A 27,482-nucleotide genomic window follows, 5' to 3' on the forward strand; every position below is an offset into this window, starting at 1 on the left:
TAATAATAAAAATAGGTATATAATTTCTTCCTTCTTCCTGTACAAACATTAAGTACAAATGTTCCTAACTTACAATAAATAGTCAAACATTAAATAAAATTTGAATTCGATAAACAATCTTAAGAGGTCGTTACTATGTACATTTGTGCTCAGCTATCTAAAGGATCAGCTATTATAAGATCATCAGGTTCTGAAGTACTAATTGTTATCATCATTTTTTCTTCATTACTCGAACTATCTGAAGATGCAGATTGGGTTGATGTAGCAGCCTCCTGTAATAAAAAAGTTATATGATTATCTGTTTTCTGCAGGAACAAATTTCATTGAAAATGGAAGACGTTTCATTGAATTTTATTTTAATTCAATATATTTTTCAACTATTTAAAATTTTTTCAGCAAAAAATTCAAAATTACAAGAAATAACTCAAATATACTATCTAACATATATAATGATATAAATGTATTCAAAATATAATCAATAAAAAATAATGTATAAACTTCCTGAAATGAAAATCCCCTATAAGTATAATACTTGTAGTAAATCAATGTTAGTATTTCCAAAGGAACAAAATTTATATTGAATATTAATTTTTTCTAATACTTCTTATAGGTACTAATTCAAATAATAAAATTGAGGTACTAACATTTTCAATAGCGAATCAAGAATAATATGCACATCATGTGTGAGTCACCAATTTTTTACTTTTAGTGTGCATATACTGTCTTTGTTCAAGTTGTTTATCATCTGGCAGTGAATCAAATAAATTGATGGATGTAGCCGTTACTACGTGGTAGGAAATCATAATGAAAAAAAGAGAATTGAAACTTTTTGTTTTTACCACTTTTATTTGTAACCTAACGTTACTGCACTTTCGTCCTATAAGGACGTTTTCAAACTTATGCATTGAGTTTCAAACTTCTGGTTTTGTTTTTTTTTATATCTTGGGTACAATGAATATGATTCTTGAAATAAATATTTGTTTTATTTTTAAAAAGATAGATTAATTTCCGTAATAGTACATTGAGTTTTATATAAGGATCAGGACACTTATAATTTTCAAAAAAAGTTTATGAAAAACTTCTCGAGGATACAAAATTTTGTGTCGCACCTTTCCATCCAAGAACACCATAATTTGATTAGGATTCCAATTCTACCTATCACATCAGTTTTATTGTTTTACAAACTAAAAGATCTAGAAAAAATACTGAAGACTATACCTGTGAGTAATTTACATGAGTGATAGCATATTTGATATTGTTTTTACTATCTGTAATCCAAACTGGCTTCATATCAGTTTGTGGTTCAGGCTCCGGATCTGGCTGATCCTGTTCCCAGGCATCATCCTCATCTTGGTCATCAGTCAAATCTTGACGCTAAAAAGAATATATATTAAATTTTGTGAAACAAGTTAAACACTCACGAAACATATTTATACTCAAAACAAAAAGAGCTACCTTCTGATTTGTACTGTGACAAATAATGTTCAAAAAACTTATTGAATTTTAAGGACTGAACATAATAACGATAATAATGGAAAATAATATAATATTTAAATGTAACATAATATATGCATCTGATTTCTTAAAAAATATCTACAAATGGAATACTATTAAATAATTGGTTTGTCAGCAAATTTCATCACATATTAAAAAATATCTGTATCATCTGAAATGCATGAGACAAAGTGTTAAAATATATAGATGAGTTTCTAAGTTTTTAAACGTACTTAATCGTAAAGTATCCTTTTTTAAAATATAGAACACAAAATAATTCTGTGAAATATAATTTGTTGTTGAAACATTAAATCAGAGTCCCTGGTTTCATTACAACCATTAAACAAAATGAAGTTCAGTGAAAGTTCATATAAAAATTGGGTTTCTAATGAAAGCAAAGACTTATTACAACTAATGTATGAATAAACTTTTTGAGTAGAAACTAATTGAAATGAGCGACCGGTGGTCATCCATATGAACCTCAATGATGAGAAAAACATTCAATATAATTTATAACAATTTATCTAGAATTAGTATAATGTACAGGGGCCAGAGAAATAGTAAATACTGTATTGCCACATTTTTGTAATTGTATATTATTCAACGAGCAAAAAATGTGACCGTTACTTGTGAGAATGAAGTTTGTCAATTCGAGCCGAAGGTGAGCGTCATAAATCATTCGTACGAGTGATGGCCTTTTTTACGAAGAATACTATACTTTTTCTATGAATTATAAAAGGAATATTTCAAAGTAAGATTTATTTGTGAGTGATATCCTGAATGAATACCCGATTCACTTTCATAACAAAAGCAACCTAAAAAAGCATTTTAAAATATTTGCTATTTTTGTCATTTCATCCAACATCAAATAGATTGAATATCGAGATATTTTTAATGAAATCCAATGGGAATTGAACCCAGGTTCACAGGCACTCAAGTCCTGTGCTCTAACAACTACTCCAACAAGCAGCTTACAAATTAGTATGATATAAAGTTTGTAGTAACTCTCATTTTGTTATTGAGAGACAAATTTTTGAAAAGTGTAAATTTTTTCATCTTAATAGAAATTTCTGATGAGATACACCCGTTTTCAGTTCCCGAGTCCATGTTTTTAATCCTGTTTTTCGTTAAAAACGAAATATCAGTTCATTGATTAAGCTTGACATTTGTAAACATATTTTCAAGCAGAAAATTCTCAAGGCTAACTTGCGATTGAAAACAATTCTACAAAGTAATGAATTTGCTCGACTGTGATTGGTCTTGAAGGTAGTGAGTTATGAATCTGGTCAATTGAGATTGGTCCAAACGTGTGAGTTATGAATCTGGTCAATTGAGATTGGTCCAAACGTATGAGTTATGAATCATTTTGCCTACTTACTCAACAGGAAACGGTCACATAATTGACACTTTTGTCAATAGTCAATAACGAGTGAGAAATATGTCATTTTCTTATGCATTGTACACTGTACTTTTTCTATGGATGCTATACAATGTGCCACTTCTCTCATACGTTCAAAACGAAAAATTTCTCACGCAGTGAGAAATAATTTCTCACTGTTATCATGAGAACCCAAGTCAGTCAATTGTTACATGTCAGATTGATGTGATAGGTTCTTCATGTTGACAACGCCACGCCGACGATTCGCGTGCAATATCCAAGTAGCCCATTGTCGGCGTTTCCATAACAACAAAACCGAAGCACTGCATAATTATTGCTGTCAACTTACTCAACGAAAATAGTTTTATTGTTGATTGTTATAGTATAGTTATAGTTCAGATTTACTGAATATTGAATATAATGCAATACGAAGATTTAGAGTTGAAAAATACACCTCCAGAAATTGTTCAAAAAGCAATAGATGTTTGCAATAATTTGCTACCAAGCACATCAAGTGAAAAATATTAAATCGCTTACAGAAACTTTATGAACTGAAAAATGAAAGCCAAGGTAAATTCTTGTTACGAACATACCTTGTTAGTTTATTTTGAAGAGTTGTCAAGAAGATTAAAATCATCAACATTATGGTCCCAGTACTCGATGCTGAGTAGTACCTCAATTACTAAAAACTGTGTTGATATATCAAAATACGTAAAACTACATGCATTTTTAAAACGCTAATCTGAAAAATATTCTCCAAAACAGTCAAAAACATTAACTTCTGGGAAAATTCAACAATTTTTAAAAGATGCACCTGATGAAAAGTATTTGCTGATGAAGATATGAATTGTTATCGAAAAATGAATGTTTATTTTTGATTTCAGCCTGCTTTAGTTATTGGCCTTACAGGGGCATACCATTGTGATGAACTTGAAAATTAAAAATTGATGACATGGAAGATCTTAATTCGGCCCTTTTAATAAAATTACCCGATACTAAAACCAAGGTTGCTAGAAATTTCAGTCACAAGAGAATTCTACCAAATTTACAAAAAATATGTGAAGCTTCGATCATGCACAAATGAAACACGTTTTTTTTTTAATTACAAAAATAGAAATATTGAAATTTTTGCAATTACCGAACCCTGAATTATAAACTGGCCACTGTTTCCAAAGGTCATCTGCAACTATTTTAGTTAATGCAGGGACAGATCTTTCAACTTTAAAACGCCATGGGGGTTGGAAATCCAGCAATGGTGCTGAATCTTATATCGACAACTCCATAGCAAAATGAAAATTTCAAAAAGTATAGTAGAATCCATTCAGCCTCCAGCGCCATTAGAACCACAGTAGCGTATGCAGATGACACAAATTTCATAGTGAAGGAAATTGATGTAACGACCCTACAGGAAATAACCCAGGATGTACATAAACAAGTAAACATATGGGCAGAAAAAAATCACCTAACACTCAATACATCTAAAACTGTGATGATGAAGTTCACAATTAGTAAGTGGCCCGAACATTTTGTTATCCATGAAAATGGGGATCTGCCAATTGAATCTTGTACTTCTACAAAAATGTTAGGCGTCACCTTGGACTACAAAATCACATGGACTCCTCATATTGAGACCCTCTGTATTAAATTGAGAAAAAACTGCTATGCTCTGAGATTCATGGCTAATTTTTGTAGTAAAGAGATTTTACTGAGCTTATACTATGCGACCATAAACTGCCACTTGAGATATGGAATTTTGAATTGGGGTACCGGATCTGCTGCTGAAAGAATATTTATTTTGCAAAAATATGCAGTAAGAATCATTGCCGGTATTGGTTGGAGAGAATCATGTAGAAATGCTTTTAAAAATTTCAAGATACTAACTGTTGCTGGTCTCTATATTTATGAATTGTGTATATACGTTTATAGAAACAAGCATAATACACCTTTCCAGCAACATAATTATCCAACTCGTTCTAGAGGCAAACTGATGCCCAATATTCATAGAACAACTCTTTATCAGAAAAGTTTTCTTTATCTTGGACCAAAAATGTTTAATAAATTCATTCAAGAATCAATTGAAATATCACCAAATCTTAACATTTTCAAATCAAGACTGAAAAAGGCACTTATTGAAAAAAATTGCTACACACTTGACGAATTTTAAACTGTTTTTTTTATATTTTAATGACAAAATATCACAACTATGTGATGAAATTGACTTTCATTTATTTATAGTTATTTTTTTACATAATCTAAGCCAAACAAATAATTATATGTATATACCTATATGTATCATATTTTTAGATTATTGATTACTACAAACATTATACTCTGTAACGTGTCCTACCCTCAGACGTTTTCCTTGTCACTGTACGTATAACAATGTACTTTTTAACAAGGAAATAATAAAAAATTATTATTATTATTATTGATATTGAACTTTCAAGTACCATGAAAAATGGTAATTTATGCCGACAAGCCAAACAGTAAATAAAAAAGTCATAGAAGAAAGAATTTGTTCACTTGACAATAAATTAGCTGAAAAGATGCTCTTTATGATTTCTCAGCATATGATATTTCAAATGCCTTTTCTTTCTCACAAAAAATTAGTTGTAAATTATTTGGTAAAAGTATTATTTACAATAAAAAAAGGTCAAGTCATAAAGTATCACGTTGGCTTATATTACAGTAATAAAAGGAAACCTTTGATTCATCAATACTGGCTCTAGCCTCTGCCGTGATATGTTCTGTTCTGCCATATTCCTGTTTCGCTCTGCAGAAGCTTGCAGATTATTGAAATACCATCTGCTTTTATAAATCAAATGAAGTACTTGGAGATCTGGCACTCATCGAGTTTCATCTTTAGAGGTTTGTATTATCACTTCCAAGGTCGAAGATATACTGGTGCACTCGGACATAGGTTATGAATATGGCTACTCCTGACCAATCAAGCAAACTAGTGGAAAAGAAGGTGGGTGTCTAAAAAATGAATCCTGTGCTCTCCAGAACTTAGTGCCTATCCTGCCATAGCTGATTTTTCCGTGTATCCCAATCTTCAGTTTATTATATGCTTTCCAGTTCCCAGTGTTGATCAATTGATACACGAATATATGTTTATTCTTTCAGTAGGAAATCCTAATGATTATAATAAATATGTAATTCCTGAGATGTGCAATAAAATACAATATGAACTAAAATATCAAATAAATGTACAATATGAATATTACTGGAGTTTTTTCCCCAACACCAAATCGTTATTTTTATCTTCCTCTTGAAGATGATCACTTGGTGATCGAAACACATGTCGAAGTGTAAAAATAACGATTTGGTGTTGGGGAAAAAACTTCAGTAATATTCATTACTACACCAAAAGTTCCAAACAGTACATCACAAATTTATAATATTTCAAAGTAAAAATGTGTACACAAAAAAGCATTGAAAAACTAAATGCTTCAACATTGAAAAAAAAACTCACGAATATGCATCTAAGTACTAATAACTATGTATCGATATTATTTATCATTATTATGAATGAGATTTGGAGAGCACAGTATACTTTTCGAAGACATCCAACTTTGTGTATATTCGTCAAGCTTTTACAACTGGTTAGTTTGTGAAGCCATTGAAATTAACATACATATCAACAATTTCTATGGGAAGGAAGAAACAATGAAGATAAACAAAATATTGGACACCAACTTTACCGAAACACCAACAAGACTGTCCTGACTGACTTAGCAGCACCAGCCAAACAACCTCCATGTGATTGGTAATGAGTCACCATGAATATAACCTTCATCCTTCAGCCAGTTTGCCTTCGGCATTGGGAGTGATAAAACAAATCTCTAAAGATGCCAGCCACCTGCACCTGTGAAATGATGATATTGACATGTACCTGACTGGGAAAGGACCTCCATGTACAACTCATATGTCATAAACCTAGTATTTAAGTATTCTGATAATGTCCTCAACAAGCTAACCCTGAGCAACCACTGAATGTGGTGCAGAGGTTTTCCATTTGCAGATAGATTTTTGCAAAATTTTTAGAGACTCCTTTTTTAATCAATTTATTCATTCTTGCCAAGATCCAAATTCCAAATAAGATGTATGCCTTTACTTACTGTTATCCTCTGCTTCTGATGCGTCTTCAGATGTTTTGATAGATGATCCGACCTCATAAACTTCTTATTACACTCACTACATTGAAACCGTTTCTCACCAGTATGTGTCCTTCGATGTCTTTGAAGCTCATCAGATCTCGTGAACCGTTTCCCACAAAATAACCACGTACACACGAAGGGGCGTTCACCGGTGTGCCATCGAAGATGGGCTCTCAGATGGCTGGTTTTACCATATACTTTGTTGCAGCCTGCTATGTGACATATGTGTTGTTTTTTTCGGTCAGTGTGACGTTCGCCTGAAACAATAATTAGTCAATCCATCTTTGTGTTCATTCTTCAACAAAATTTTCTTTTACATAATAGGCTTTTAAAATTGTTGAAGTTGTTCTTTTTTAAAAGTAAAATTTTTGAGGTTTTTAACTTATTCGACTTATTCATGGTGATATTGTCAAACACAGCCTGATTAACGGAAAAACAGATTATTTACAAAATGTTCGTTGCTTTTATCAAAAGCTCTTAAAAAGGGGTGAAAATCCAAAAGTGCATGCCGTGAATTTTTTACGAATAATACATTAGAAAATTCGTATAGTTACTCTTTTTTCTGCTAAACTAACATAAATTATAACTTTTGTCGTTTCTGATCAAGAATCTAGGTTTTTTTATCCTTATTTTGAACCTAGATATAGGAATTTGATTTATGGAATAATATTTTTTGTATTCAGTGAAATTCATGAAACTCCAATAATAGTAGAAACTCAACTAAAATGCTTACCTTCTTGACAGTTAGGACATGTACAAGCTACCCTTCTAACCCTCTGCTTCTGCAAACCGTCTTGATTAGGGTCATTTTGCATTGAAGAAGTATTACTATCAATAGGTGAAGAAGTTACTACAACGCTAGGGGTGAGCGGGGCAGGGTTGGCTGGTTGAGCAGCGGCTGTAACATTTGGTATCACCTGCCATTTATTTGGATCATTGGGATCTTGTTGAATGTGTTGTCCTACGGAGATCTGAGGAGCTTGCTGAGTTATCACTTGTACATTTCCGATACCTGAAATATAACCGTTTGAATTTATTAGAAAGTGTCATTATTAAGAATCTTTATATTTTATTCTCAAACTTGGGGTATTGAATGTTCATTATATTATTAAACCAAAAGCGTAGAAACAATTATTACCTGGTATATTTTGAATGTTTGGTATTGCTTGAATGTTAGGCACTTGAATTATATTTCCTATATTTCCTAGATTTCCCAAAGTTGCGCCCCTAACTTGTTGTAGATTTGAAGCTGGTATAACAGTAAACTGTTGTCCATTGGCACCTGTAAATGTCAGTTGAGGAGCATCAACCTGAAAAGAAATAATTTTAATTGTAGACTTTAGTCTTGAAATCATTTCACATAATCAGAAGACGTTAATAGTACAACTACTGATGAGTAAAATGATTGCTGAATTCAGTATTTTTTGCTGTAAATAAATGCCGGGATAATGTCAACGTGGAGAACACTTACATTGATTATATCTAAAATCTAAATTATGGTAATCAAATACTTACAATGTGGGCAGTGCTTTGTGCCATAGACGTTGGCGTTTGAGGGGCAGCTACACTAGTAGCTATTTGCAGTTGTTGTATTTGTCCATTTGGTGTTAAAATATTTGCAAATTGAGGTGTCTGAATTATATTCGGCATCGGAGAGGACAGTTGAACTGGAAAGTGAATTGTTTGGTATACTGTTTGGCCATTTCCCGTAGAGATTGGCACTTGAATGGGAATGGTTTGCTGCATTGGAAATTGTACCATTTGGGGTAGGTTGGGACGGACAGTGACGCTTTGACCATTAGCCAATTGTACAGTAGGCAGGTTCTGTAGACTCTGTAGATTTTGGAGATTCTGGAGGTTCTGAAGATTAGCCGGGAGAACGCTGGGGGAACGAAGTATTTGACCTTGGCTAAAAATCTGCTGCGGCTGCTGAGCGCCTGCAAAAAAGGCAATGTAAAGATATTTTTCAGCTGTCGACACTGAACTGTTCTATTGAAAACACTTTCCCAACACCAGAACAAAATTACGGTCTCACGACGGTCTCAGGAGATCGTTATGACTGAATTTTACTACCACGTCACTTATTTTATATGCTAGTGGCCTAACTACTACCTGTCAGTAGTACCTAACTACTACCTGTTATTGTTCCTATGCTAAACTACCTGTACCTACCAAAACTTACTGAAAGGATCAAAATAGAGGGCAGAGGGGACCTCTGAAACTTGAATAGATAAATACGAACGACCGATAAGCAGGATGCATGTTTGGCAATAACGAAATCAATGAAAACCATATAGCTAGAGCTGCATTGGAGTCACTTTTTGATCTTCCTCTTTTATATCTAGTAATAACGGGGGAGAGTGGACAAAATCAGACTGGACACCTCACAGAGTTACATGAGATCGGGCAAAATAGAAATTTCGGCATATCCGCGAAAAGTGAAGAAAAAATAGTCATCCTGAGAACATGCTTGAAACACCTGATATACATGAAATAGGTGCTGGAATTTACTGTGCAGGAAAAAATCTCCATTTCAGTTACCCACTTGGTCAATACAGATCAATCTTCCTGGCTGAAGTGTATGCAATCTTGCAATGCGCAAGGTACATTGATTTGAGACCTCAACCAAATGAACACATCGATATTTTTACAGAAAGTCAGGTTGCTTGGGTAACTGATGAACCTAACAGTAATATCAAGACTAGTCTGGGAAGGTCGTGAAGAACTGAGGAATCTGTTGGATAGGAATAGATTGACTATATAACTACTACTGGGTGACATGCATCCAGCAAGGTTCCTGTAAAAACTTGTACATTGTACAAGATGGTTGGAATGGGTGTCGTGAAAAGCTACACTAACAAGTAGTTATCAAAGTTCTTATGACGCAATGACTATAATGTAATATTGAAATTAGGTGAATCCAAATACTGGGCAGTTTCTATTGAAAATTCACTAAATCTATTGATTACTACAAAATGTCTAATGCATTTTACTTTTTGGTATTCGAGGAATTTAGGGTTATCTTTATTCATTTCAAAAGGGCGCAAGCTAATATATTTTTCTACAGAAAAAGTGTGATGTCTTGGTGTTTGTTTAATTTATTTCAAACAAAAATAAAATTATTTCAAGGCAAAGACAAGCATCTGAAATTCAAAAGAGCAAGGCTATCTACAAAAAATTATGTGAGTAGATTATATCCGATGCTAATGGTTATCTTGTATCTAAAATCCTTCCACACAAAATGTAATCTTCTATTACAAAAAAAAATATCCGGAAATAAATTAAATTTGACGAATATAATGTTAGATGCACTTAGGAAAATGGATTATTAAAAAAAAAGAACCGACGATTCACGAACTTCTGTCTCTCAACGTTGAACACAACTTCTTCAGACATAAAAAAGTTACCATGCATTGTCTTTGATTTGAAGAAGGTGTTGATTTTATATGAAAGAATATCGTAATTTGATTACTAGAGTACGTACGTTTTGAAATGAATACCTTAGGATTTTAGGCAGATTTGTCAAAAAAGAATTGATACCGTGGCAATTTTTCGATTTTTGAATGTCGAATCCACCAGATTCACGCTGACAGGGGCATTTTACTTGATATATTTACGTTATTCTTTTATTGACATCGTAGTTTTCACCAATGAATACATCGACCAATATGTTGACTTCAAATCGTTTGAACAAAAATATGTCTTTTTCAGCGCATTTTCCAAAAGTGAACTTATTTTCTTCTTTGTAATCTATATTCATTTTGAGTAGATCTGCTACGTACCTAATAATTAAAAACATATTTCTCTGGCATATTATACAATATCTGGGAAACTTGAATAACTGTTACAAACTTAATTCATTATGAATATAAAATACAATTCGAACTATCTAATTAGCAATTACCAAAAACCGGTACCTTGATCTTGTAAGAATGATTGTATTCTGAAGGAGATATCAAAAACCAAAATCTTTCTTTTTGTTTCGTAAAATGGATAAAGTGAATTCGAAATTAAGTATATACAGAGAAAATACAAGCGCAATCTAAACTAGATACCTGCAATTGACATGGCGGGTATGAACAAAGCTTCTTGTCCGTCCACCGTGACTGTTTGCATTGGCTGCATCACGTTATACGCAAGAGCAGCGTTTTGATTTGCAGCAGCAGCTGCAGCAGCGTTAACCAGTTGCTGGGCTCCGGCTTGTTGTTGCAACAGTTGTTGTTGCAATTGCTGGGGTATGCCTACCGGGACGCTCACTACCTGTGGCCCTGCCCCTACAGGCATAGCTTTGACTGTGCCTGGCGTAGGAGTGGACGACATCGTGGTTGTTGCTGGAGTCTCGCTCGAGGTCGATCCTAGGCGTATGCAAGTCGCAGCCAGTAGCGCCAGAGGCGAAGGGGTTGGTTTGGATTCCTGAAAAATTAAATAGGTTACACTATGCCTAGGAAGAATATAAGTGGTAAAGGACCCCGGATCCCCATTAGTCTCACCAACACAACCTGAATATTAGCCGAATATTTAATACCTTCCCCATACGCTTGATGTTTACCCTCACTTCCCTACTTTCCTAGGCCTCTATTTCAAAACCATACTGGCTAACAATTGTTATAATCAGTAGGAGTATTTGTGTTATTACGAGGGGAAACCGCATGTGAAATTTTGGTGTACAGGTCCGAGGAATTAGAGGAATTACTCGGGATTTAGAGGTACTACTCGGGAAATAAAGGATTTAGTTTACATCATTTCTCCAGCGGTTTGCCCCTCGTTTAATTATCTAATAAAATATATATCGTTTATGTTTAATGTTATATCAGAATGTTGCTCAGAATATATATTTGATATAACTTCATGTGGATCCAGGAGCAATAGAAATATAGTTCCTCATTATTTAGATATTATTTCATACATATTGTCCTAACAGTTCAGATAATTTTTTTTTGTTTTTGTTTCCTCAGAGTTTGGAAAAAAAAATGTTTATTTTTTTCTCTTTCTCACTAATCGTATTACCATGAATTATTATAATATTATCATATTTTTTTATTATTTTATAAAATGTACTTACTGAGCTCTTATCTTGGTGAGTAACAGATCACAATACAGGCATTTCAATGTCTAGGTGAAAGTTACTCATTCAAGATAATTGAAATTTATTAATTATGTATGTCATACAACAAATTGTATATTAACATGGAAATAAAAAATTACATTCTTAATTACATTCTTAAATTTCAAGAAATCATTTCTAATCCTTCAAATTTTTTAGTTTCTTATAGTACCATTTTACTCCATGTATATCTGAGAAAACACTTGAGGAAACATTTAGAGAAATAAAAATAAAAAAACACATGGAATTGATGAAATATCAGTAAATGTATTAGAAAAAGCCCTTTTTGCCCTGGCAGAATCAATTAATGTCTCATTTTCAATTGATGTATTTCCGGATGTGCTGAAAACTGCTATAAAGATTCTAATTCACAAGGGGGGTGAATTAGATGAGCCATGCAATTTTCGTCCTATTTCACTAATATCTGCTTTGTCAAAGATGACAGAGTAGCTCACAGTTTGGTTTTCAAAGATCCAAAAATACAATTGATGCTATATTTGTCACAGAATCAAAATTCTAGTCTCTTGAAAATAACTGGTGGAGTCCCCCAAGGATCAGTGCTCGGCCCTATTTTGTTCCTTATCTATGTGAATGACCTATCTAATATCGATGTACAAGGGAAGTTTAAAATGTTTGCAGACGATACAACCTTACTATGGCATGGAAATGATGAAATGATACAGACTCTCTGAAAAATATAATTGAGGCTGATTTAGAGAAAGTCAAATCTTGGTGTGATTCCAATTCTTTAGGTTTCAATTTGAATATGACATTTCGTTTAAATTTGTTTCTGGAAACCTAAGCCTCCAGAATAATCGAAAATAAGACGTTCACCAAATTCTTGGGATTATGGATTGACAATACTCTGAAGTTTGATGAACACTTTAAATATCTGAACAAAAAACTTGCATCTGGTTGCTATGCTATCAGGGTCATCACCAAGGGGTTGGGAATAGTAGCAGGAAAACATAATATTTTTCATTTAACTAGTTTAGTGATCCAATAATTTTTCTGAAGAAAGGTTGGTTGGGTAAAAATATCGATTTTTTCTTTAAAAAACAATTGCTTTTTTGCCTAAGTTTCGAATTTAATTAAATTCTTCTTAAGGGCTCGAAAAGTAGTTTCTTCGTGTTGATAATATTACTATTTTAAAAACATATTAGATACATATTAAGAAAAATAAAAAGCATAGCAACAACCAAATTTCATGTCGTTTTGTGTTGACAACATCAACACAAAACGACATGAAACTCATTTGAGGTATGGTTTGGCTTTCTGGGGTTTTTGTAGCAGGCAGCTGATGTAATCAGTGTTTGTTCTACAAAAAAGGGCGATAAGATATATATGTAGAGCCAAGCGTTTGGATCACTGAAGACCATTGTTCATTGAGAGTAGAATACCAACAATCTTCTACATCTTCATTCTAGAAACAGTATGTCTAATTCAAAAAAAAAATTTCCTTCCGAAAGAATATAACACCCAGCAAAATGCCAATATACCTCTGCCAAAACCAACTTCAAAACTAACTAAAAATTCCATAATATTGGAGAGTCGGAATATATTCAATCATCTAGCATTTGAAATTAAAAGTATACAGACTCAAAAATATTCCGAAAACATGTGAAGGAACTTTTACTTACGAAAGCAAATTATAGCTTGAAATAATATCTTGAAGACAGATTTTGAATACCTGAACCATTGAGGTTAAAAGGACTGATTCATTTTATTTATACATGTAAATCAATTCTTAATTGCTTTGTAGAATCTTATGTCCTGTCTACATGTAAGCGTTAGACCCTGTATTGTTCCATTTTTACTTCAAATAATTTACTGTAAATTGACTGATTTATTTTATTCATTTATGCCTTGTCAATAAGAATTTTTTTTCTTCGACAAAGAACATTCTGAATTGAATCGATATGAATTGAACCACAACCGCAAGGTGGTAAGGGTAGTTGTAGGTCTACTAATGGGGATTGTCGGAACAAAAAACATATGGGCATTCTGGGTGTACCAGAAAATTTAAGGCAGATTCTGCCAGAAAGGAGACGAGACCGCACTACACATGATCTTTGAATGCAAAGCGCCTGCAAGACATGGGAGATTGAGAAACCCGAGGATACAAGCTATATGAAGAAGCCAATATTAGGGCTAAGGAGTTTCATCGAAGTAATAAAACTAGCACTTTTCTCAATCACCAGAAATGCAATACTCGGCGCGCGTGTCACCAACCAAGTATGAGGATTTCTACAATAATTTTTTTTCAAATTGTGGATGGTGAAAATTCCCAAAAAAAGGTTGATGAAAAACTTTGATATTTTTCACGAAAAATCTCTTTTGTTCAATAAACTTTCCACCGTAATGGAGTATTTAATCGAATTCATAGAAACAATGTAAATTATCAAAAGATAGTAATACGTCATCAATTGGTGTCTCTGTCTCTCTTCGATGTACTGAGTGCAAGCAGGTGCAAGGTACTCTCTCTGATTAAACGCAAACGTTAACTGTTTTGTGTCCGATTTAGGTACCTTGTGGAATAAAACGATGATCTATTAAAGTATGTATTTTATCGCGACGCGACACAACAACCATACGTACCTAACCAACTTTTACAAAACTTCTTGTCACTTCTTGGATTGTTATTACTCGACAATATACCTATAGAGGTAATCACAAAGATAAATATTATTTGTGTAAATAATTATTTCGATAAAGTTAGATTAGATCTAATTACGTAATTGAACATGTTTCAAATAGCTATAAAACTTGGTAGGTGGAATATGAAGTCTGAAGAGAAAAGAGTTGGTGAAAATACAGATTTTTTTCTGTCGTAATAACATAAACAAAGAAGAAAAACAAAGGTTTAGGAAAACTTACAAAAAGATATTGGATATATTGGTGCAGGTAAATGCAAGATAACAAGACAAATTAATTATTGGTATTTTCAAGTAATTATAAAGCAAAATAAATTGCAATCAAGTCCTACAAATTGATGAATAATTTTTGATCCCAATGACGATGCATAAGAAAAAGATCTGCCTATGTTTGATTGGAACAAAATTAATTTGATATTTGAGAAAATCAAATTATACTCGTATTACTGGGGATCTCAATTGAAGAAGAGGTAATAAGAAAAAAGTGGTACATACTCGTATAGTACCTATATCGAGGCTTATAATAGTAGCCTGTTGAAACCATCCAGTGCTAGATCTGTCGATTTACCAGTCTGGTACGCATACTGACGGGAACTACCCAAGAGGTCTTTTCTTGAGCGTTTGTTTGGTCTCTCATATATCGATCTAGCAACCTTTCTATATGGTTTTATTCAGAAAAAACGTTGACTGTTGTGTCTGGTCTGATATTTTTTCTATTTTGGACAGCAAGACTGCTTTCATCTGTTGCCATGCATGTGGAATGTATTCCCAGGCCACACAGCGTACCTATACTGCTCAGATGTAGTATAAGCAAAACCCTTTTGTAGTAGAACTGGGTAGTAGGACCATCCACTCCTGGTGATTTGTACGGATGAAATTTTTGGATCGCCCATCTGATCTTGTCGGCTCTCAAGTTCAGATGTCGCTGAAAAATGGGCCGTGTTTATTAAGCCTGAAGCTTTCCCTCCTCTGTTTCTGTGTTGATTTAATCTTTTTTTTTTTTGAGAAAACTAATTCTACTGGCAGTACACCTGCATAAAGTTTTTCATTACAATTTTGTTTTCAGATTGTGGAACGTGGAATTACCAACAATCCAAAAAATTCAATAAAAAGTGAATTTTACATCGTTTTATGAATTCTTAATCCAAATTAGCGATAGCTTTGTCTAATATTCCACATACTGAAATAATGAAATTGTCAGATATCGGAGTGTAAAAATGGAATATAAAATCTAATGTTTTGGCGTCTTCCTAAGGGGAGACGTCATCACCTTTACTTTCTGTGGCTTGTCTTCTGACAGTGTTTATCCAATAATGCATCGTGGTTCAGCCCAGCACCACTGAAGACTCCTATGGTATACCGAAACAACGTTGGCTGGTGTTGTATTACGAATGCTTTGTTTTTGGACTCTGCAGCTTTCCACTACTTGTAATGCTTTGACAAAATAATGACCTAATAGTGTTGATGTTTTTTATAAAATCGACCCAAAATCGCAACCTGGGTTTTTCACTATTAATACATTTCAAAACTGAAAGCAATTTTCTATTATAAGAGAAGTAACCACATCTTTTCGTTTTCGTTAGTTTGTCGACTTATATCGGATGCATAAATTAATAAAGCATGTGTATTCTTCCATCGCCTGGATGGTAATTCATTTTTATGTAGTCATAAAAATTAATATTGTTGTTTAGAAACAAGTGAGTTGACGTAATATATTTTTGACTCAAAAATCCGCCACTATATATCTGAAAAATTAAAATTATTGGTAATCAAAGATGAAATGAAATCCATTTCTTATGAAAAACCATGTAAACTCCTTTCCTATATATTCAATGCACTCTTCGACTCGTATCATGTCCTCATATTTATATTTTTTCTGCCTTCTTACAAAAAATTAAAAGTTTTTGACGCGCAAGGGATTGTCTCACTTCTTGGTAGAGACAAGAATAAACTGAACTCAAAGATTGTAATACAAGAACATAGAGAAAACAAAATCTGGGCTGATAGGCCGTGGTCAATGGAACTTCTATTACAGAACGTTTTGTCTGCTACACCATCAGTGGTATGTGCGTTGACTGCGAGGACGAAGGTTATATCCCAGTCATTGCTGAGACTTTGAAATACAACCTTCGATCCGTTTCATTTGACTACAGCCTACCCGCAACCCTCTTGGTCCAAAATTAACTACCTAGAAAAATAGCCTTCCTCAGTCACTGACTCGTACATCCTTCGCCTAATTTTACGACCAGTACTATAAGGCAGGCGTGGGTATACCAAAAATTAGGGTGGGGAGGGGTCGAGACGTCAACGTATAACTTTATCAGTATCAGTTATATAGTACTTATTTGCGAATATTAAATCTGAATTGTCGACTAGCATCATAATTAAGAAATAATTTATTTGTGATAAATTCGATTCACAATTTATTCATGACTGAAATGAATTGTAGAAATTCAGATCCGCAAGGAATACGGGCTTTTTCATTAAAATTTTTATTTATCATATCATCGTGTTAGGAATCACACGTTAAAAGGTAAGACCTCGTTAGTCCTTAGCTCGCATAAGTTTCGACTTCTGAGGGCTGTCGTTCATAGGGGTGTAATAGGTGGTTAACGGAAAAAACATAACACATCAGCTCAAAAATGATATCTACACAATTGGTACTTATATGTTCAACTTCTTGATATCTACCGTTTTATCTCATTCCTTTGAGTGGGTAGTTAGAGAACAAGTAATAATCGTTCTAATAAAATTTTATACATTTCATTAGTTCGGACTTCCATTGTCTAATATGATGTAAATTGTTTTGAAATCCCTGAAAGAATATGTAGAAAATTAAAAATACTTGCTGAAAAATAGCAACTATATTAAGCAAAAAAAAAACTGAAATTACAATGAAATAAAATACAAGCAACAACCAAAAAATCACCCGAAGACGATTGTGGATATATAACCTATATAACAATCGAAACGTCGTGAAGTAACTTGGTTTGGAAACTTTTAATTTTTAATTTTCATTTCTTGTTAATAATTTTTTATTTTTTTTAAATTTTATTCACATGTTAATAGTTCAATTTTTCGGTTGTTGCTTGCATTTTATTTCATTTTAATTTCAGTTTTTTTTTGCTTGATATGATTGTTATTTTTCAGCTAATCTTTTTATTTTCTACAGGGATTTCAAATCAATTTATATCGTATTAGATTAGATAATGGAAGTCCGAACTAATGAAATGCACCACGAAACATTGTCAACCACCTTTAAACAAAATTTAGTATCTATGTTTGATGAATACAGACTGATAAATTTGATACTTTTTGAAAGCAATTATTTTATCGAAGCTTTCTGGGCTCTTACAATTTTTATTTTGTACTGAAAACATTACCAGATCAAATTTTTGATCGAATGATCAATTATTCCATCAGCAACAAACTATATCATTTATATTAAGTGAGTAGTTTTTCAAAAACAATTTGAATATCACCTTCGGTAAGTTTATTCTGATCAAGAACATTTTTAAATAAGTACCCAAAAAGAATTGGGTAGGTAGATAATTCTCGACATAAAATACCTTAAAAACAATATAGATGCTGGTTTGATCTGGATTAGTATGAAGTTATTCATAAATTTTCATCCTCAACTTCTGATGTAGAGACAATCTATGGTGAGTTCATCAATTCTTACTAGAGTAAAAAAATTAATTTCATCATAAGTCCGTAAAAATTGAAATAATGTATGATACTATGATTGGTGCTCTTATATTCACAAATGCCTCAAACTGTTTTTTCTCGACAACTAATGCAAAATAATAATCAATATACAGTGCTAGTCAAAAGTTCCCTCCCCCCCTCGTATCTTTGGAACGGGTATACTTATAATAATGAAATTTGGAGGGTGGAAATAAACGGATGTAGGCTTCTTAACTGGTCATAACAGGTGACGCAATAGTCATAAATGACGTCACAAGGCCACTGTGACCAAAAATTTTAAATGGGACCCTATGGCAAGTGACAGCTCGTTTGAAAGGTATTGAAAATACCTATTCAGTCATACCAATTTTGTTTGGGTTTCGGCTGATTTTGATTGATAAATTGAAGAAATACGAAAATTATTGTTTCGCATTTAATTAATAAAGATTTTAAAGTACGCCTCTGGTTCATTGTCAAAAAGGTTGACGTGTTTGAATTATCTACTTGTCAAAAGTGTTTATACCTTGAAAATTTACCTAAGCTATTGTTTAACGAGACGTTTAAGTGTTTACATAGGCAAAATGGTACGTACTGTAGCCGACAAAATAGCAGCTATCTTAATAATTGGTGAATGTAGAAACAATTTCCATGCAGCGGAACGACTGTTTAATGAGAGGTACCCCGATCGCCCTATATCGAGGGTTTATTTGAGGGAGCTTCTTCGGAAGTTTGAAGCATCAGGTAGTGTTCAAGATGCCAAACGATCTGGTCGACCAACAATTAGTGATGACAAAAAAATTGACATACTTGGAGAAATGGTAGTGAACCCTACTTCTTCACAGCCCAAGTTGCGTCTATCTGTGAAGTCAGTCAAAGGACAGTACATAGGGTGTTGGCTAAAAACAAATTTCATCCATACAAATTAAAAATGGTGCACCAACTTTCAGATGATGACCCCGACCGAAGACTAGAATTCTGTGAAACTATGTCCGATAAAATGAACCAACAACCAGGCTACACACAGACAATTTGTTTTAGTGACGAAAGTACTTTCTTTCTCAATGGAAATTTTAACACTCAAAATGTGAGGTATTGGAGTGACACAAATCCTCACATCTTTCGTGAAAAACATACTCAATTTCCAGAAAAAGTAAATGTTTGGGCAGGTATTTTGGGAAACCACATAGTTGGGCCTCTTTTTCTCAATGCTAACTTAACCGGTGAATTGTATCTGGAGATGTTACAAACTGATATTGAGGCGTTAATTCTTGAAATTCTAGAAGATAATCCAGATGAATTCGACAACTTGGAAATAACGTTTCAACAAGATGGTGCTCCTGCACACTATTACGGTGCAGTAAGACGTTACCTAGATGAAGAATATCGTGGTAGATGGATTGGACGACGAGGTTCGATCGAATGGCCAGCTCGGTCACCGGACCTTACACCATTAGATTTTTTTCTATGGGGGTACTTGAAATCTAAGGTTTACGCTACAGCACCTGACAGTATTGCCATTCTGAAACAACGAATTGTTGAAGAATGTAGGGCAATTTCCGCTGACACACTGGGACGAGTACGACAAGAGTTTAGCAATAGGATGCATTACTGCCAGGAAGTAGATGGAGCACATTTTGAACACTTATTATAAGAACTGGTTCTTAAATCTTTATTAATTAAATGCGAAACTATAATTTTCGTATTTCTTCAATTTATCAATCAAAATCAGCCGAAACCCAAACAAAATTGGTATGACTGAATAGGTATTTTCAATACCTTTCAAACGAGCTGTCACTTGCCATAGGGTCCCATTTAAAATTTTTGGTCACAGTGGCCTTGTGACGTCATTTATGACTATTGCGTCACCTGTTATGACCAGTAAAGAAGCCTACATCCGTTTATTTCCACCCTCCAAATTTCATTATTATAAGTATACCCGTTCAAAAGATACGAGGGGGGGAGGGGACTTTTGACTAGCACTGTATACATAGTTGATAAAAAAAAATATGTTTAAAACCGAAAATCTGTAGAAGTCGCTTTTTGACAATCGTGAATTCATTAAAATGTAATTTTTCACACCACACATTATATCGAGTGGTCCAACGAAAAGTATGCACCTTGCTTTTCTCCTTTTTTTGTAACTTAACGCAAAAATGCTCGGACAGGTTAATTTTACTTTTGAGGGACACACATTTTAGATGTATTTTTCTACCGGTGCCTTCAACCCCCTAGCGAGGGTGAGTAACAACCCTAATATTTTAAATGGAAAGTGGGGTCGAGTGATATATCATTTGAAAGGGTAATTTGTTGTATTTACTTGAATAGTTATAAAAAAAGCAAGAACATTTACTCGATATTTTTGGTGTTAATGAAAATGCGGAAAAAACAGCATTTTTATCACTACTACATTCATTCCTCAATTTCTCTCGTGCGTTTTTTGGTTCAAATAACAACAGCAGATAAGTGTACAAAAAGAATTTAGGCAAACGTTCATTGATTCAGTTCGGTTGCTTTTGAAATTATTTCAACTTTACTGTAAAAATGGTTTATTCCATTCCCGAACGAGTTGAAATTGTTAAACTTTATTATCAACATAATAGTTGTGCTAGACTTACTGCTCGCCTCTTTAATAACAGTCATCCGGGAAAAATGTGAATGATTCGTACGTTGCCAAGTTAGTCCAAAAGTTTGATACCGATACCGGATCTGTCTGTAATGTGAAACACCAGCCACGGAAACCGATCAGTGGAAGTCGCTGTTTTGAGACATGTTGAATTGGATCATACTCAAAGTACCCGTCAGCTTGCTGCAGCCTCAGATGTCTCCCGTTCGTTCATAATACGGATATTAAAAGCCTATAAATTTCATTCGTACAAAATTAAATTAGTACAGGAACTCAATGAAGATGATCCTGATAGAAGGCTGCAAATTTGTGAACAACTGAGCCAGCTACTAATTGATGATCAGCACCTATCATTCAACACGTGCTTTTCCGATGAGAGTACATTTTTTTGAATGGAGCTGTGAATAGGTATAATTGCCGTTACTGGGATGACAGTAACCCTCACTTATTCCGAGAGGTCCATACCCAGTACCCTCAAAAAATCAATGTCTGGTGTGGCATATTAGGTAGTCATATCGTAGGGCCACTTTTTATTCCTGGGAATTTAACTGGTGAGGTCTACCTGAACATGCTTGAAGATACAATTGATCCTCTCATAACAGAAATAATTGAAAATGACCAAAATCATAATGATGATCGGCTTCATTTCCAGCAAGATGGAGCACCTCCTCACTATGTTGCTCCGGTAAGAGAGTTTTTAGATGCCGGTTTCCTGGACGATGGATTGGAAGAAGAGGCCCCATCGAATGACCTGCCAGGTCACCTGATTTATCGCCTTTAGACTTTTTCCTTTGGGGACACTTGAAAAATAAATGTTTTGCTACGCAGCCCCAGTCCATAGAAGATCTTCGCCAACGAATTACAGCAGAGTGTAGAAGTATAACACCTGAGATGCTACAAAATGTTAGGAATAGATTTGAACAAAATCTGTATTATTGTATGGAAGCAAATGGGTCACATTTTCAGCACTTGCTGAAGTAGGATTCTACTAAGTCAATTACACATTTGAAAGTACTGGGTTGTAGTTGTTTTTCTTCATAATACCTACATGTTTGAGTGAAATACAACAAATTAGGTATCATTGGAAAGATGATTTTGTGCCCTTTCAAATGATATATCACTCGACCCCACTTTCCATTTGAAATTTTAGGCTTGTTACTCACCCTCGCTAGGGGGTTGAAGGCACAGGTAGAAAAATACATCTGAATTGTGTCCCCCTCAAAAGCAAAATTGACCTGTCCGAGCATTTTTGCGTCAAGTTACAAAAAAAGAGACCACTCTGTATATAGGTATTTACTCATATGAAGTTAAAACAAAAATTCGTAGAAAACGATTTTCGATCGAAAATAATGAAAAATGGTGGATTGTGAATTATAGAAAATATTTTTTTCTCAGTAATCGTGAGTGCTTGTTCACGAGACCTGGCTTTAATTATAATGCATTATAAATAATTATACGAGATTGAAACGAAAATACGTGGAAAACGATTTTTGATCGAAAATAATGAAAAACAGTGGATGGTGAATTATAGAAAATATTTTTTTCTCAGTAATCTTAGAGTGCTTGTTCACGAGAATCCCCCTTGATCCCCCCCTGGCTACGGCCTTGTCGGAGTGAATAGTGAATTGATACTTTTCAATCGAATATACTACCGAGGACAATAGAAGCCTCAAGCTGGTGCTGGTACTGGAACCTTATAAATTTCAATACAGAATTGAATTTGTTTCTTGGAAATCACGACTCTGAATCTCGAAATTTCGATTTTGATCTCGTGATTTTGAAATATCGACTTCAAACTAGAAATTATGTCCTTAACCTCGAAATTAAGACTTTTTAACTCGAAATTACGAGATTAAAGTTGAAATTTCAAGTAACATTTGAAGAATAAATAAATTAAATTCGATTTCGGACTGAGTCCTAGACTACGATTTTTAAAATTTTCCTTCACAATACCTACAGAGATAGATAAGTGGTAGGTACTTCAACAAAAGAACAGAAATACTTTGTCAAATAGATAAGGAGATATCTCGGGAGCTAGGTATGTTTCTACCTACCTATACATAATGAAACATATGCATACTCTACTTTCAATTTAATCTTGGTAGATAATATTGACAAATTTCGATGGGTGTTGCCTACATAGTAGGTAGGTACTTACGTATTAATTACACCCATCTCCTTGCTGTCAATTTAATTGTTCAGCGAGATTATTTCCTTCAGTACCAAAAAATATTGGAATGTTCAGGGTAAAACAACAATATTTCAGTATTTTTTAGCGCTTAGATACATAAACCTATTTAACCGAAGAAAAAAATAAACATAAAACGCTGTCAACATCAATATTTATGACATATTTCCTGACTGAATTAAGTATACTCGAATATAACCCTTGAATATTTATGAATTTTACACCTTTTATTTTACTGTTCTAGATCTTATTGAAAAAATATAGGAGTACATGAAAGAAGTTAACATTGTCCATTCAGTTTTATTTTTAATCTCACAAGTTGTCGACCTCAAGTTTTTTCAAGTGCGAAGACCCCCAGCATGCAAGAAAATTATAACAGCAATGTTTTAATGACTATTATTGGACGTGGAGCGCCAAAAAAACACACCCATAAACTAACTCAATAATAAGAGTTCTGAACAGCCATCCGACCTCTATACGCCGTACATGAATGTTCGACCTCCTCCTATCTAAACCGGGACAAAGTAACTCCCACAGATAGTGTGTGGTGTACCGCCCGCCCCTGTATTTGACAGAATTGGGTGTTTTTGAAGAAAACTTTACTAACCTGCGTAGAATTTTCAATGTACTCCACTCGAACTTCTGCCACTTCAGAAGTCATTATTTTCCAAAAGTAGATTAAATAACAAGTGCATTGTTAACTACGAGTCGTTTCTGCTGTGTGAACTGTTCTTACACCAGACACAGGCACTACACGTAAATCGATGGTCACTTTTATGTCACAAAACTATTTCACTTTAGTTTCAACTATTTAGTTAAATTAGCTTCTTGGACAATGCTAATTGACAAAGTAACCAATTGGGCGTGATAAATTTGGTTCAAAACTCCCAACGCTGGCTAAATTCAGAGTTACAGGCTGGGCAAACAAGGCACAAACCACGCCATTCTGGGACTGGCTTTGGTGGGGGGAGTATAGAGAGAACGGCTGGCGACCGGCGACGTAACCGACTGCATTACTGTACCATAGGCGGGGGTACGATGCGGCCAAACTTGAAACGATTTACTGGAATTATTTGGAGATTTGTTCAGAATACAATTGTCATTCATAGATCACTTTAATTAGAATGTGACGAATGACTTATAACTACAAAAGCGCAGGAGGGCCACACATTTTTATTATTTGTTTCTTGGAAATTACGATTTTGAATCTCGAAATTTCGACTTTTATCTCAAAATTTCGACTTTAATCTCAAAATTTCGACTTTTATCTCGCAATTTCTACTTTAATCTCGTAATTTCGAAAATACGACTTCAAACTCGAAATTTTAACTTTAAAATCGAAATTTCAAGATTGAAGTCGAAATTTCGAGAATCAAAGTCGTAATTTCCAAGAAACAAATGATAAAAATATGTGGCCCTTCTGCGCTTCGGTATATAACTCATCAATTGAATTGAAATAATAAGTTTTATTAGTTTTGTCTAATGTGTACTCAGCAGTAAATTAAGTTAGCTCATTTGAAACATATATTACCAAGTTCATCGATGTTATATTATATAAATTTGAACCCTCAAAATATTTCAATATTGGCTATTTGATATATTAAGAAAGTTTTGTGGATAAACTTTGTTGTCCTTCCCAGCGCCATTAGATGATTATAAAAATAATTATTTTAGAAGATAGGTACCTATTGCTGTTTTGAAGAATCATCTTGGTTTGCGACGATATTCGATTAGGATAAAAGTGGTGGCCTAATTTTATATTTTGTTGGTGGTAACTGAAATATAATTATGTACTGATGACTAGAACCCGCTTCGGAGGCAAAATTTCGGGAGTGTGTTGCCCCGGAGCGAGAAAAGTGCTATCTTTTGTTGAGCTATTTGTCTTTTACCTAATCGCAAATATATATTATATATTTAGAGTTTTTTTCTTATCCTATGGTTGTTATTAACAATTTCAACCAACAAAAATTACCAAAGTAACTGCTGGAACCTGGAAACGTCGTAAACAAAAGTCGTATTAAAACAAATATCCCTGGTTAACGACGACCACGATAGGTATGCGTATGCGATGCGTATTCCATGCAATGAGTAATCATAATTATCAAAAGTCTTCAGACATGTTGTTATTTCTGTTTCTTGACTAAATATCATTCAAATACTGTAACCGCGACTCCATACTGTACCTACTTGTATTTTCTACTCGAAATACCAATTTTTAGAATAAAATCCCAAATTTAAATAATACAAATTCCGCGAAAATATTCAGGCGTGTACAATTTTTTTATATTGGTAATTCCAATTTCATTTTACTTCCTCAATACATTTCAAATTCAAAATATATTTATTTTCTTTTGTTCAAAAATCTAGTCAGTAAAATAAACATATACACCTACCTCCCCAGTTCAACGGCCCATCAGGGTATCCTTGTAATATATTGCCACATTTATTACTTTCATAACATACCTATTATTTGTTTCTGCAAGTATGTATTTACCTATTGCAAGCCCACATATTTCCACAGCAGGTGGAATAATAAATTATAGTGTACCGCTACTGATCACCGCTAAGGGCTTTCTCCTGTGTCAGATGTTTCCTTGGAACTAGCCGCGGGCTAAGGGGCGTCAGCGGTCTATATTTGCGTCCTCCTACCGTTCCCCTCGTTGTACACCCGTTGTACTTGTTGACCCTTGTCCTTCTTTGGTTATTGAACACAAATGATGGGTTAGATTCAAAACTGTCCTTTTTTGTTATACCAAAGGATTCTAGTCATATTCACATTAAAATCATTCTCTCAAGGTATAGTCGATACCTGTGATATGCTAAATAGTCGCTGTTTCGCGATCGGTATCGTGTTACCTCAGGTACATCGACAGATAGTTGAGCATCGTCCCCAAGTTCTGGGGCTGGTCGTCTCGCGGGGGTGTGTGCAGGGTTACGCCCACCGCCTTTGCAACGCACCTTCTTGTGCGAAATTAAAACAAGTGAAGACCTAAGATTCGACTTAGTTTCGATTTGTACGTGATTGAGAATGAAAGTGTCTCCTTAGCCTCTAGTGATCTCGTACATTATTTCATAACAGTGTTGTCAGGAGGATTAAATATTTTGTATGTGTGTTTTATTTTGGTATGCTGTTAATGGAGTGATTCTACAGGGTGTCACACTTATATCTAAACTAGCAAAGCCTTTTAGTTTTTGTGAGACTAAATCATTTGGTTTTTATGTTGGCAATAGGGGCTAATTGTAAACTGTAGGTAATTGTATCTAATATCGTTTTCTCATAAATTATTTTGTATCTATAAGGTAATTTAATTTTACATATTTGTTGTAAATCTTCTGAAATACTGGATATTGAAGCATTCTTCAAAGAATTTAGAACTTTTGAAGCGAAATGTTGAAGGTAAATGGAGAGCAATTATATTTTCAATGGTACCAAAACTGCTACTCCAATGGTACCGAAACTCCACTTTCAATGGAGTGGCCCTCTTTTGTTGAGAATATGATTTCGACCAACTTTAGAGAGTTTGTAAACCAAAATACTACAGTTTTGTACAGGCTAACTGCTTTACAGAGACTAAAAGTACCATTTCTGCAAAAATTATATTATCTAGGGATCAATATAAACCTAATAGATTCCATAATCCCCCTCAATCAAATATACAAGAAATATGTCTACATGCATTGATATGGTTTTACCGCCAATATTTTGGCTCAAGCCACCCGTAGAAGTCTTGAGAGGACTTGTGCGAGTTGAAAGGAGCTGAGAGCCCTCTTCTTCAGACATAGGCAAGAGCAACAGTAAAATATACTGGAATCTTTTTTCAGCAACTTTCCCAACTTGCCTATTTCGGAGTTTATATGTAGGTATATCAGATATAGCAAATCCCAACCAGATCGACTTTTATTCAATACGACTCTGAAAATTTTCTCGAAAAGTTTTTTTTCTACTTTAAAATAAACTGTCAGTTGATACTAGGTACTGACCCATTTTGATTTTGTAGTTTCCAGGTGGTAGCGATAGTGATACTGAGTATATCTACAACTATTTAGAAAAGCTCCTTTTTTTTACTTCCCACTGAGTGTATGGAAAAAATAAAATTAAAAAGAAAAAAGAAAATTTCAACTATTACCACCTACCATATATTATTTTAAAAGAAAAACTTGAAAGAAAGAATTATCTGGAATATATTTTCCTTT

At 33.9% G+C, this 27,482-nt stretch overlaps 1 protein-coding gene and 1 long non-coding RNA gene across 4 annotated transcripts; one reads left to right on the forward strand and one right to left on the reverse strand.

Annotated features, from left to right (window-relative positions):
• LOC111505795 (uncharacterized) lies at positions 1-24,259 on the reverse strand. Of its 3 annotated transcripts, none has more exons than XM_023160668.2 (8): positions 23,896-24,259; positions 11,088-11,445; positions 8,548-8,969; positions 8,171-8,342; positions 7,766-8,044; positions 6,994-7,289; positions 1,219-1,374; positions 1-272 (listed from the first exon to the last, which is right to left on the reverse strand). In XM_023160668.2, the coding sequence occupies exons 1-8, from the start codon at positions 23,947-23,949 to the stop codon at positions 150-152; spliced, it is 1,860 nt and encodes a 619-aa protein (XP_023016436.2). In that variant the 5' UTR covers positions 23,950-24,259; the 3' UTR covers positions 1-149. The 3 variants fall into 3 exon arrangements, with proteins under 3 accessions (XP_023016436.2, XP_074030079.1, XP_074030078.1); XM_074173978.1 differs by lacking the exon at positions 23,896-24,259 and adding an exon at positions 23,259-23,278; XM_074173977.1 differs by lacking the exon at positions 23,896-24,259 and adding an exon at positions 14,735-14,810.
• On the forward strand, positions 14,596-16,519 carry LOC111505796 (uncharacterized). Its single transcript, XR_012465177.1, has 3 exons — positions 14,596-14,802; positions 14,910-15,040; positions 15,857-16,519. It is a non-coding gene; the product is annotated as an uncharacterized lncRNA (long non-coding RNA).
• Positions 24,260-27,482: the final 3,223 nt, after the last annotated feature.

This window comes from Leptinotarsa decemlineata, unplaced genomic scaffold (genome assembly GCF_025532065.1).
Source record: "Leptinotarsa decemlineata unplaced genomic scaffold, Ldec_3_MD MMD2_tig00000505_RagTag_RagTag, whole genome shotgun sequence".
In the NCBI taxonomy this organism is placed as follows: Eukaryota; Metazoa; Arthropoda; class Insecta; order Coleoptera; family Chrysomelidae; genus Leptinotarsa; species Leptinotarsa decemlineata.

Bases quoted from the DNA above. Each gene is read 5' to 3' on its own strand.
- LOC111505795 (XM_023160668.2), bottom strand. From the start codon at position 23,949: ATGACTTCTGAAGTGGCAGAAGTTCGAGTGGAGTACATTGAAAATTCT. The intron at 11,446-23,895 runs GTTAGTAAAGTT...TTAATTTTTCAG, and splicing joins ACATTGAAAATTCTACGCAG to GAATCCAAACCAACCCCTTC. The intron at 8,343-8,547 runs GTAAGTATTTGA...ATTTCTTTTCAG, and splicing joins CACAAAGCACTGCCCACATT to GTTGATGCTCCTCAACTGAC.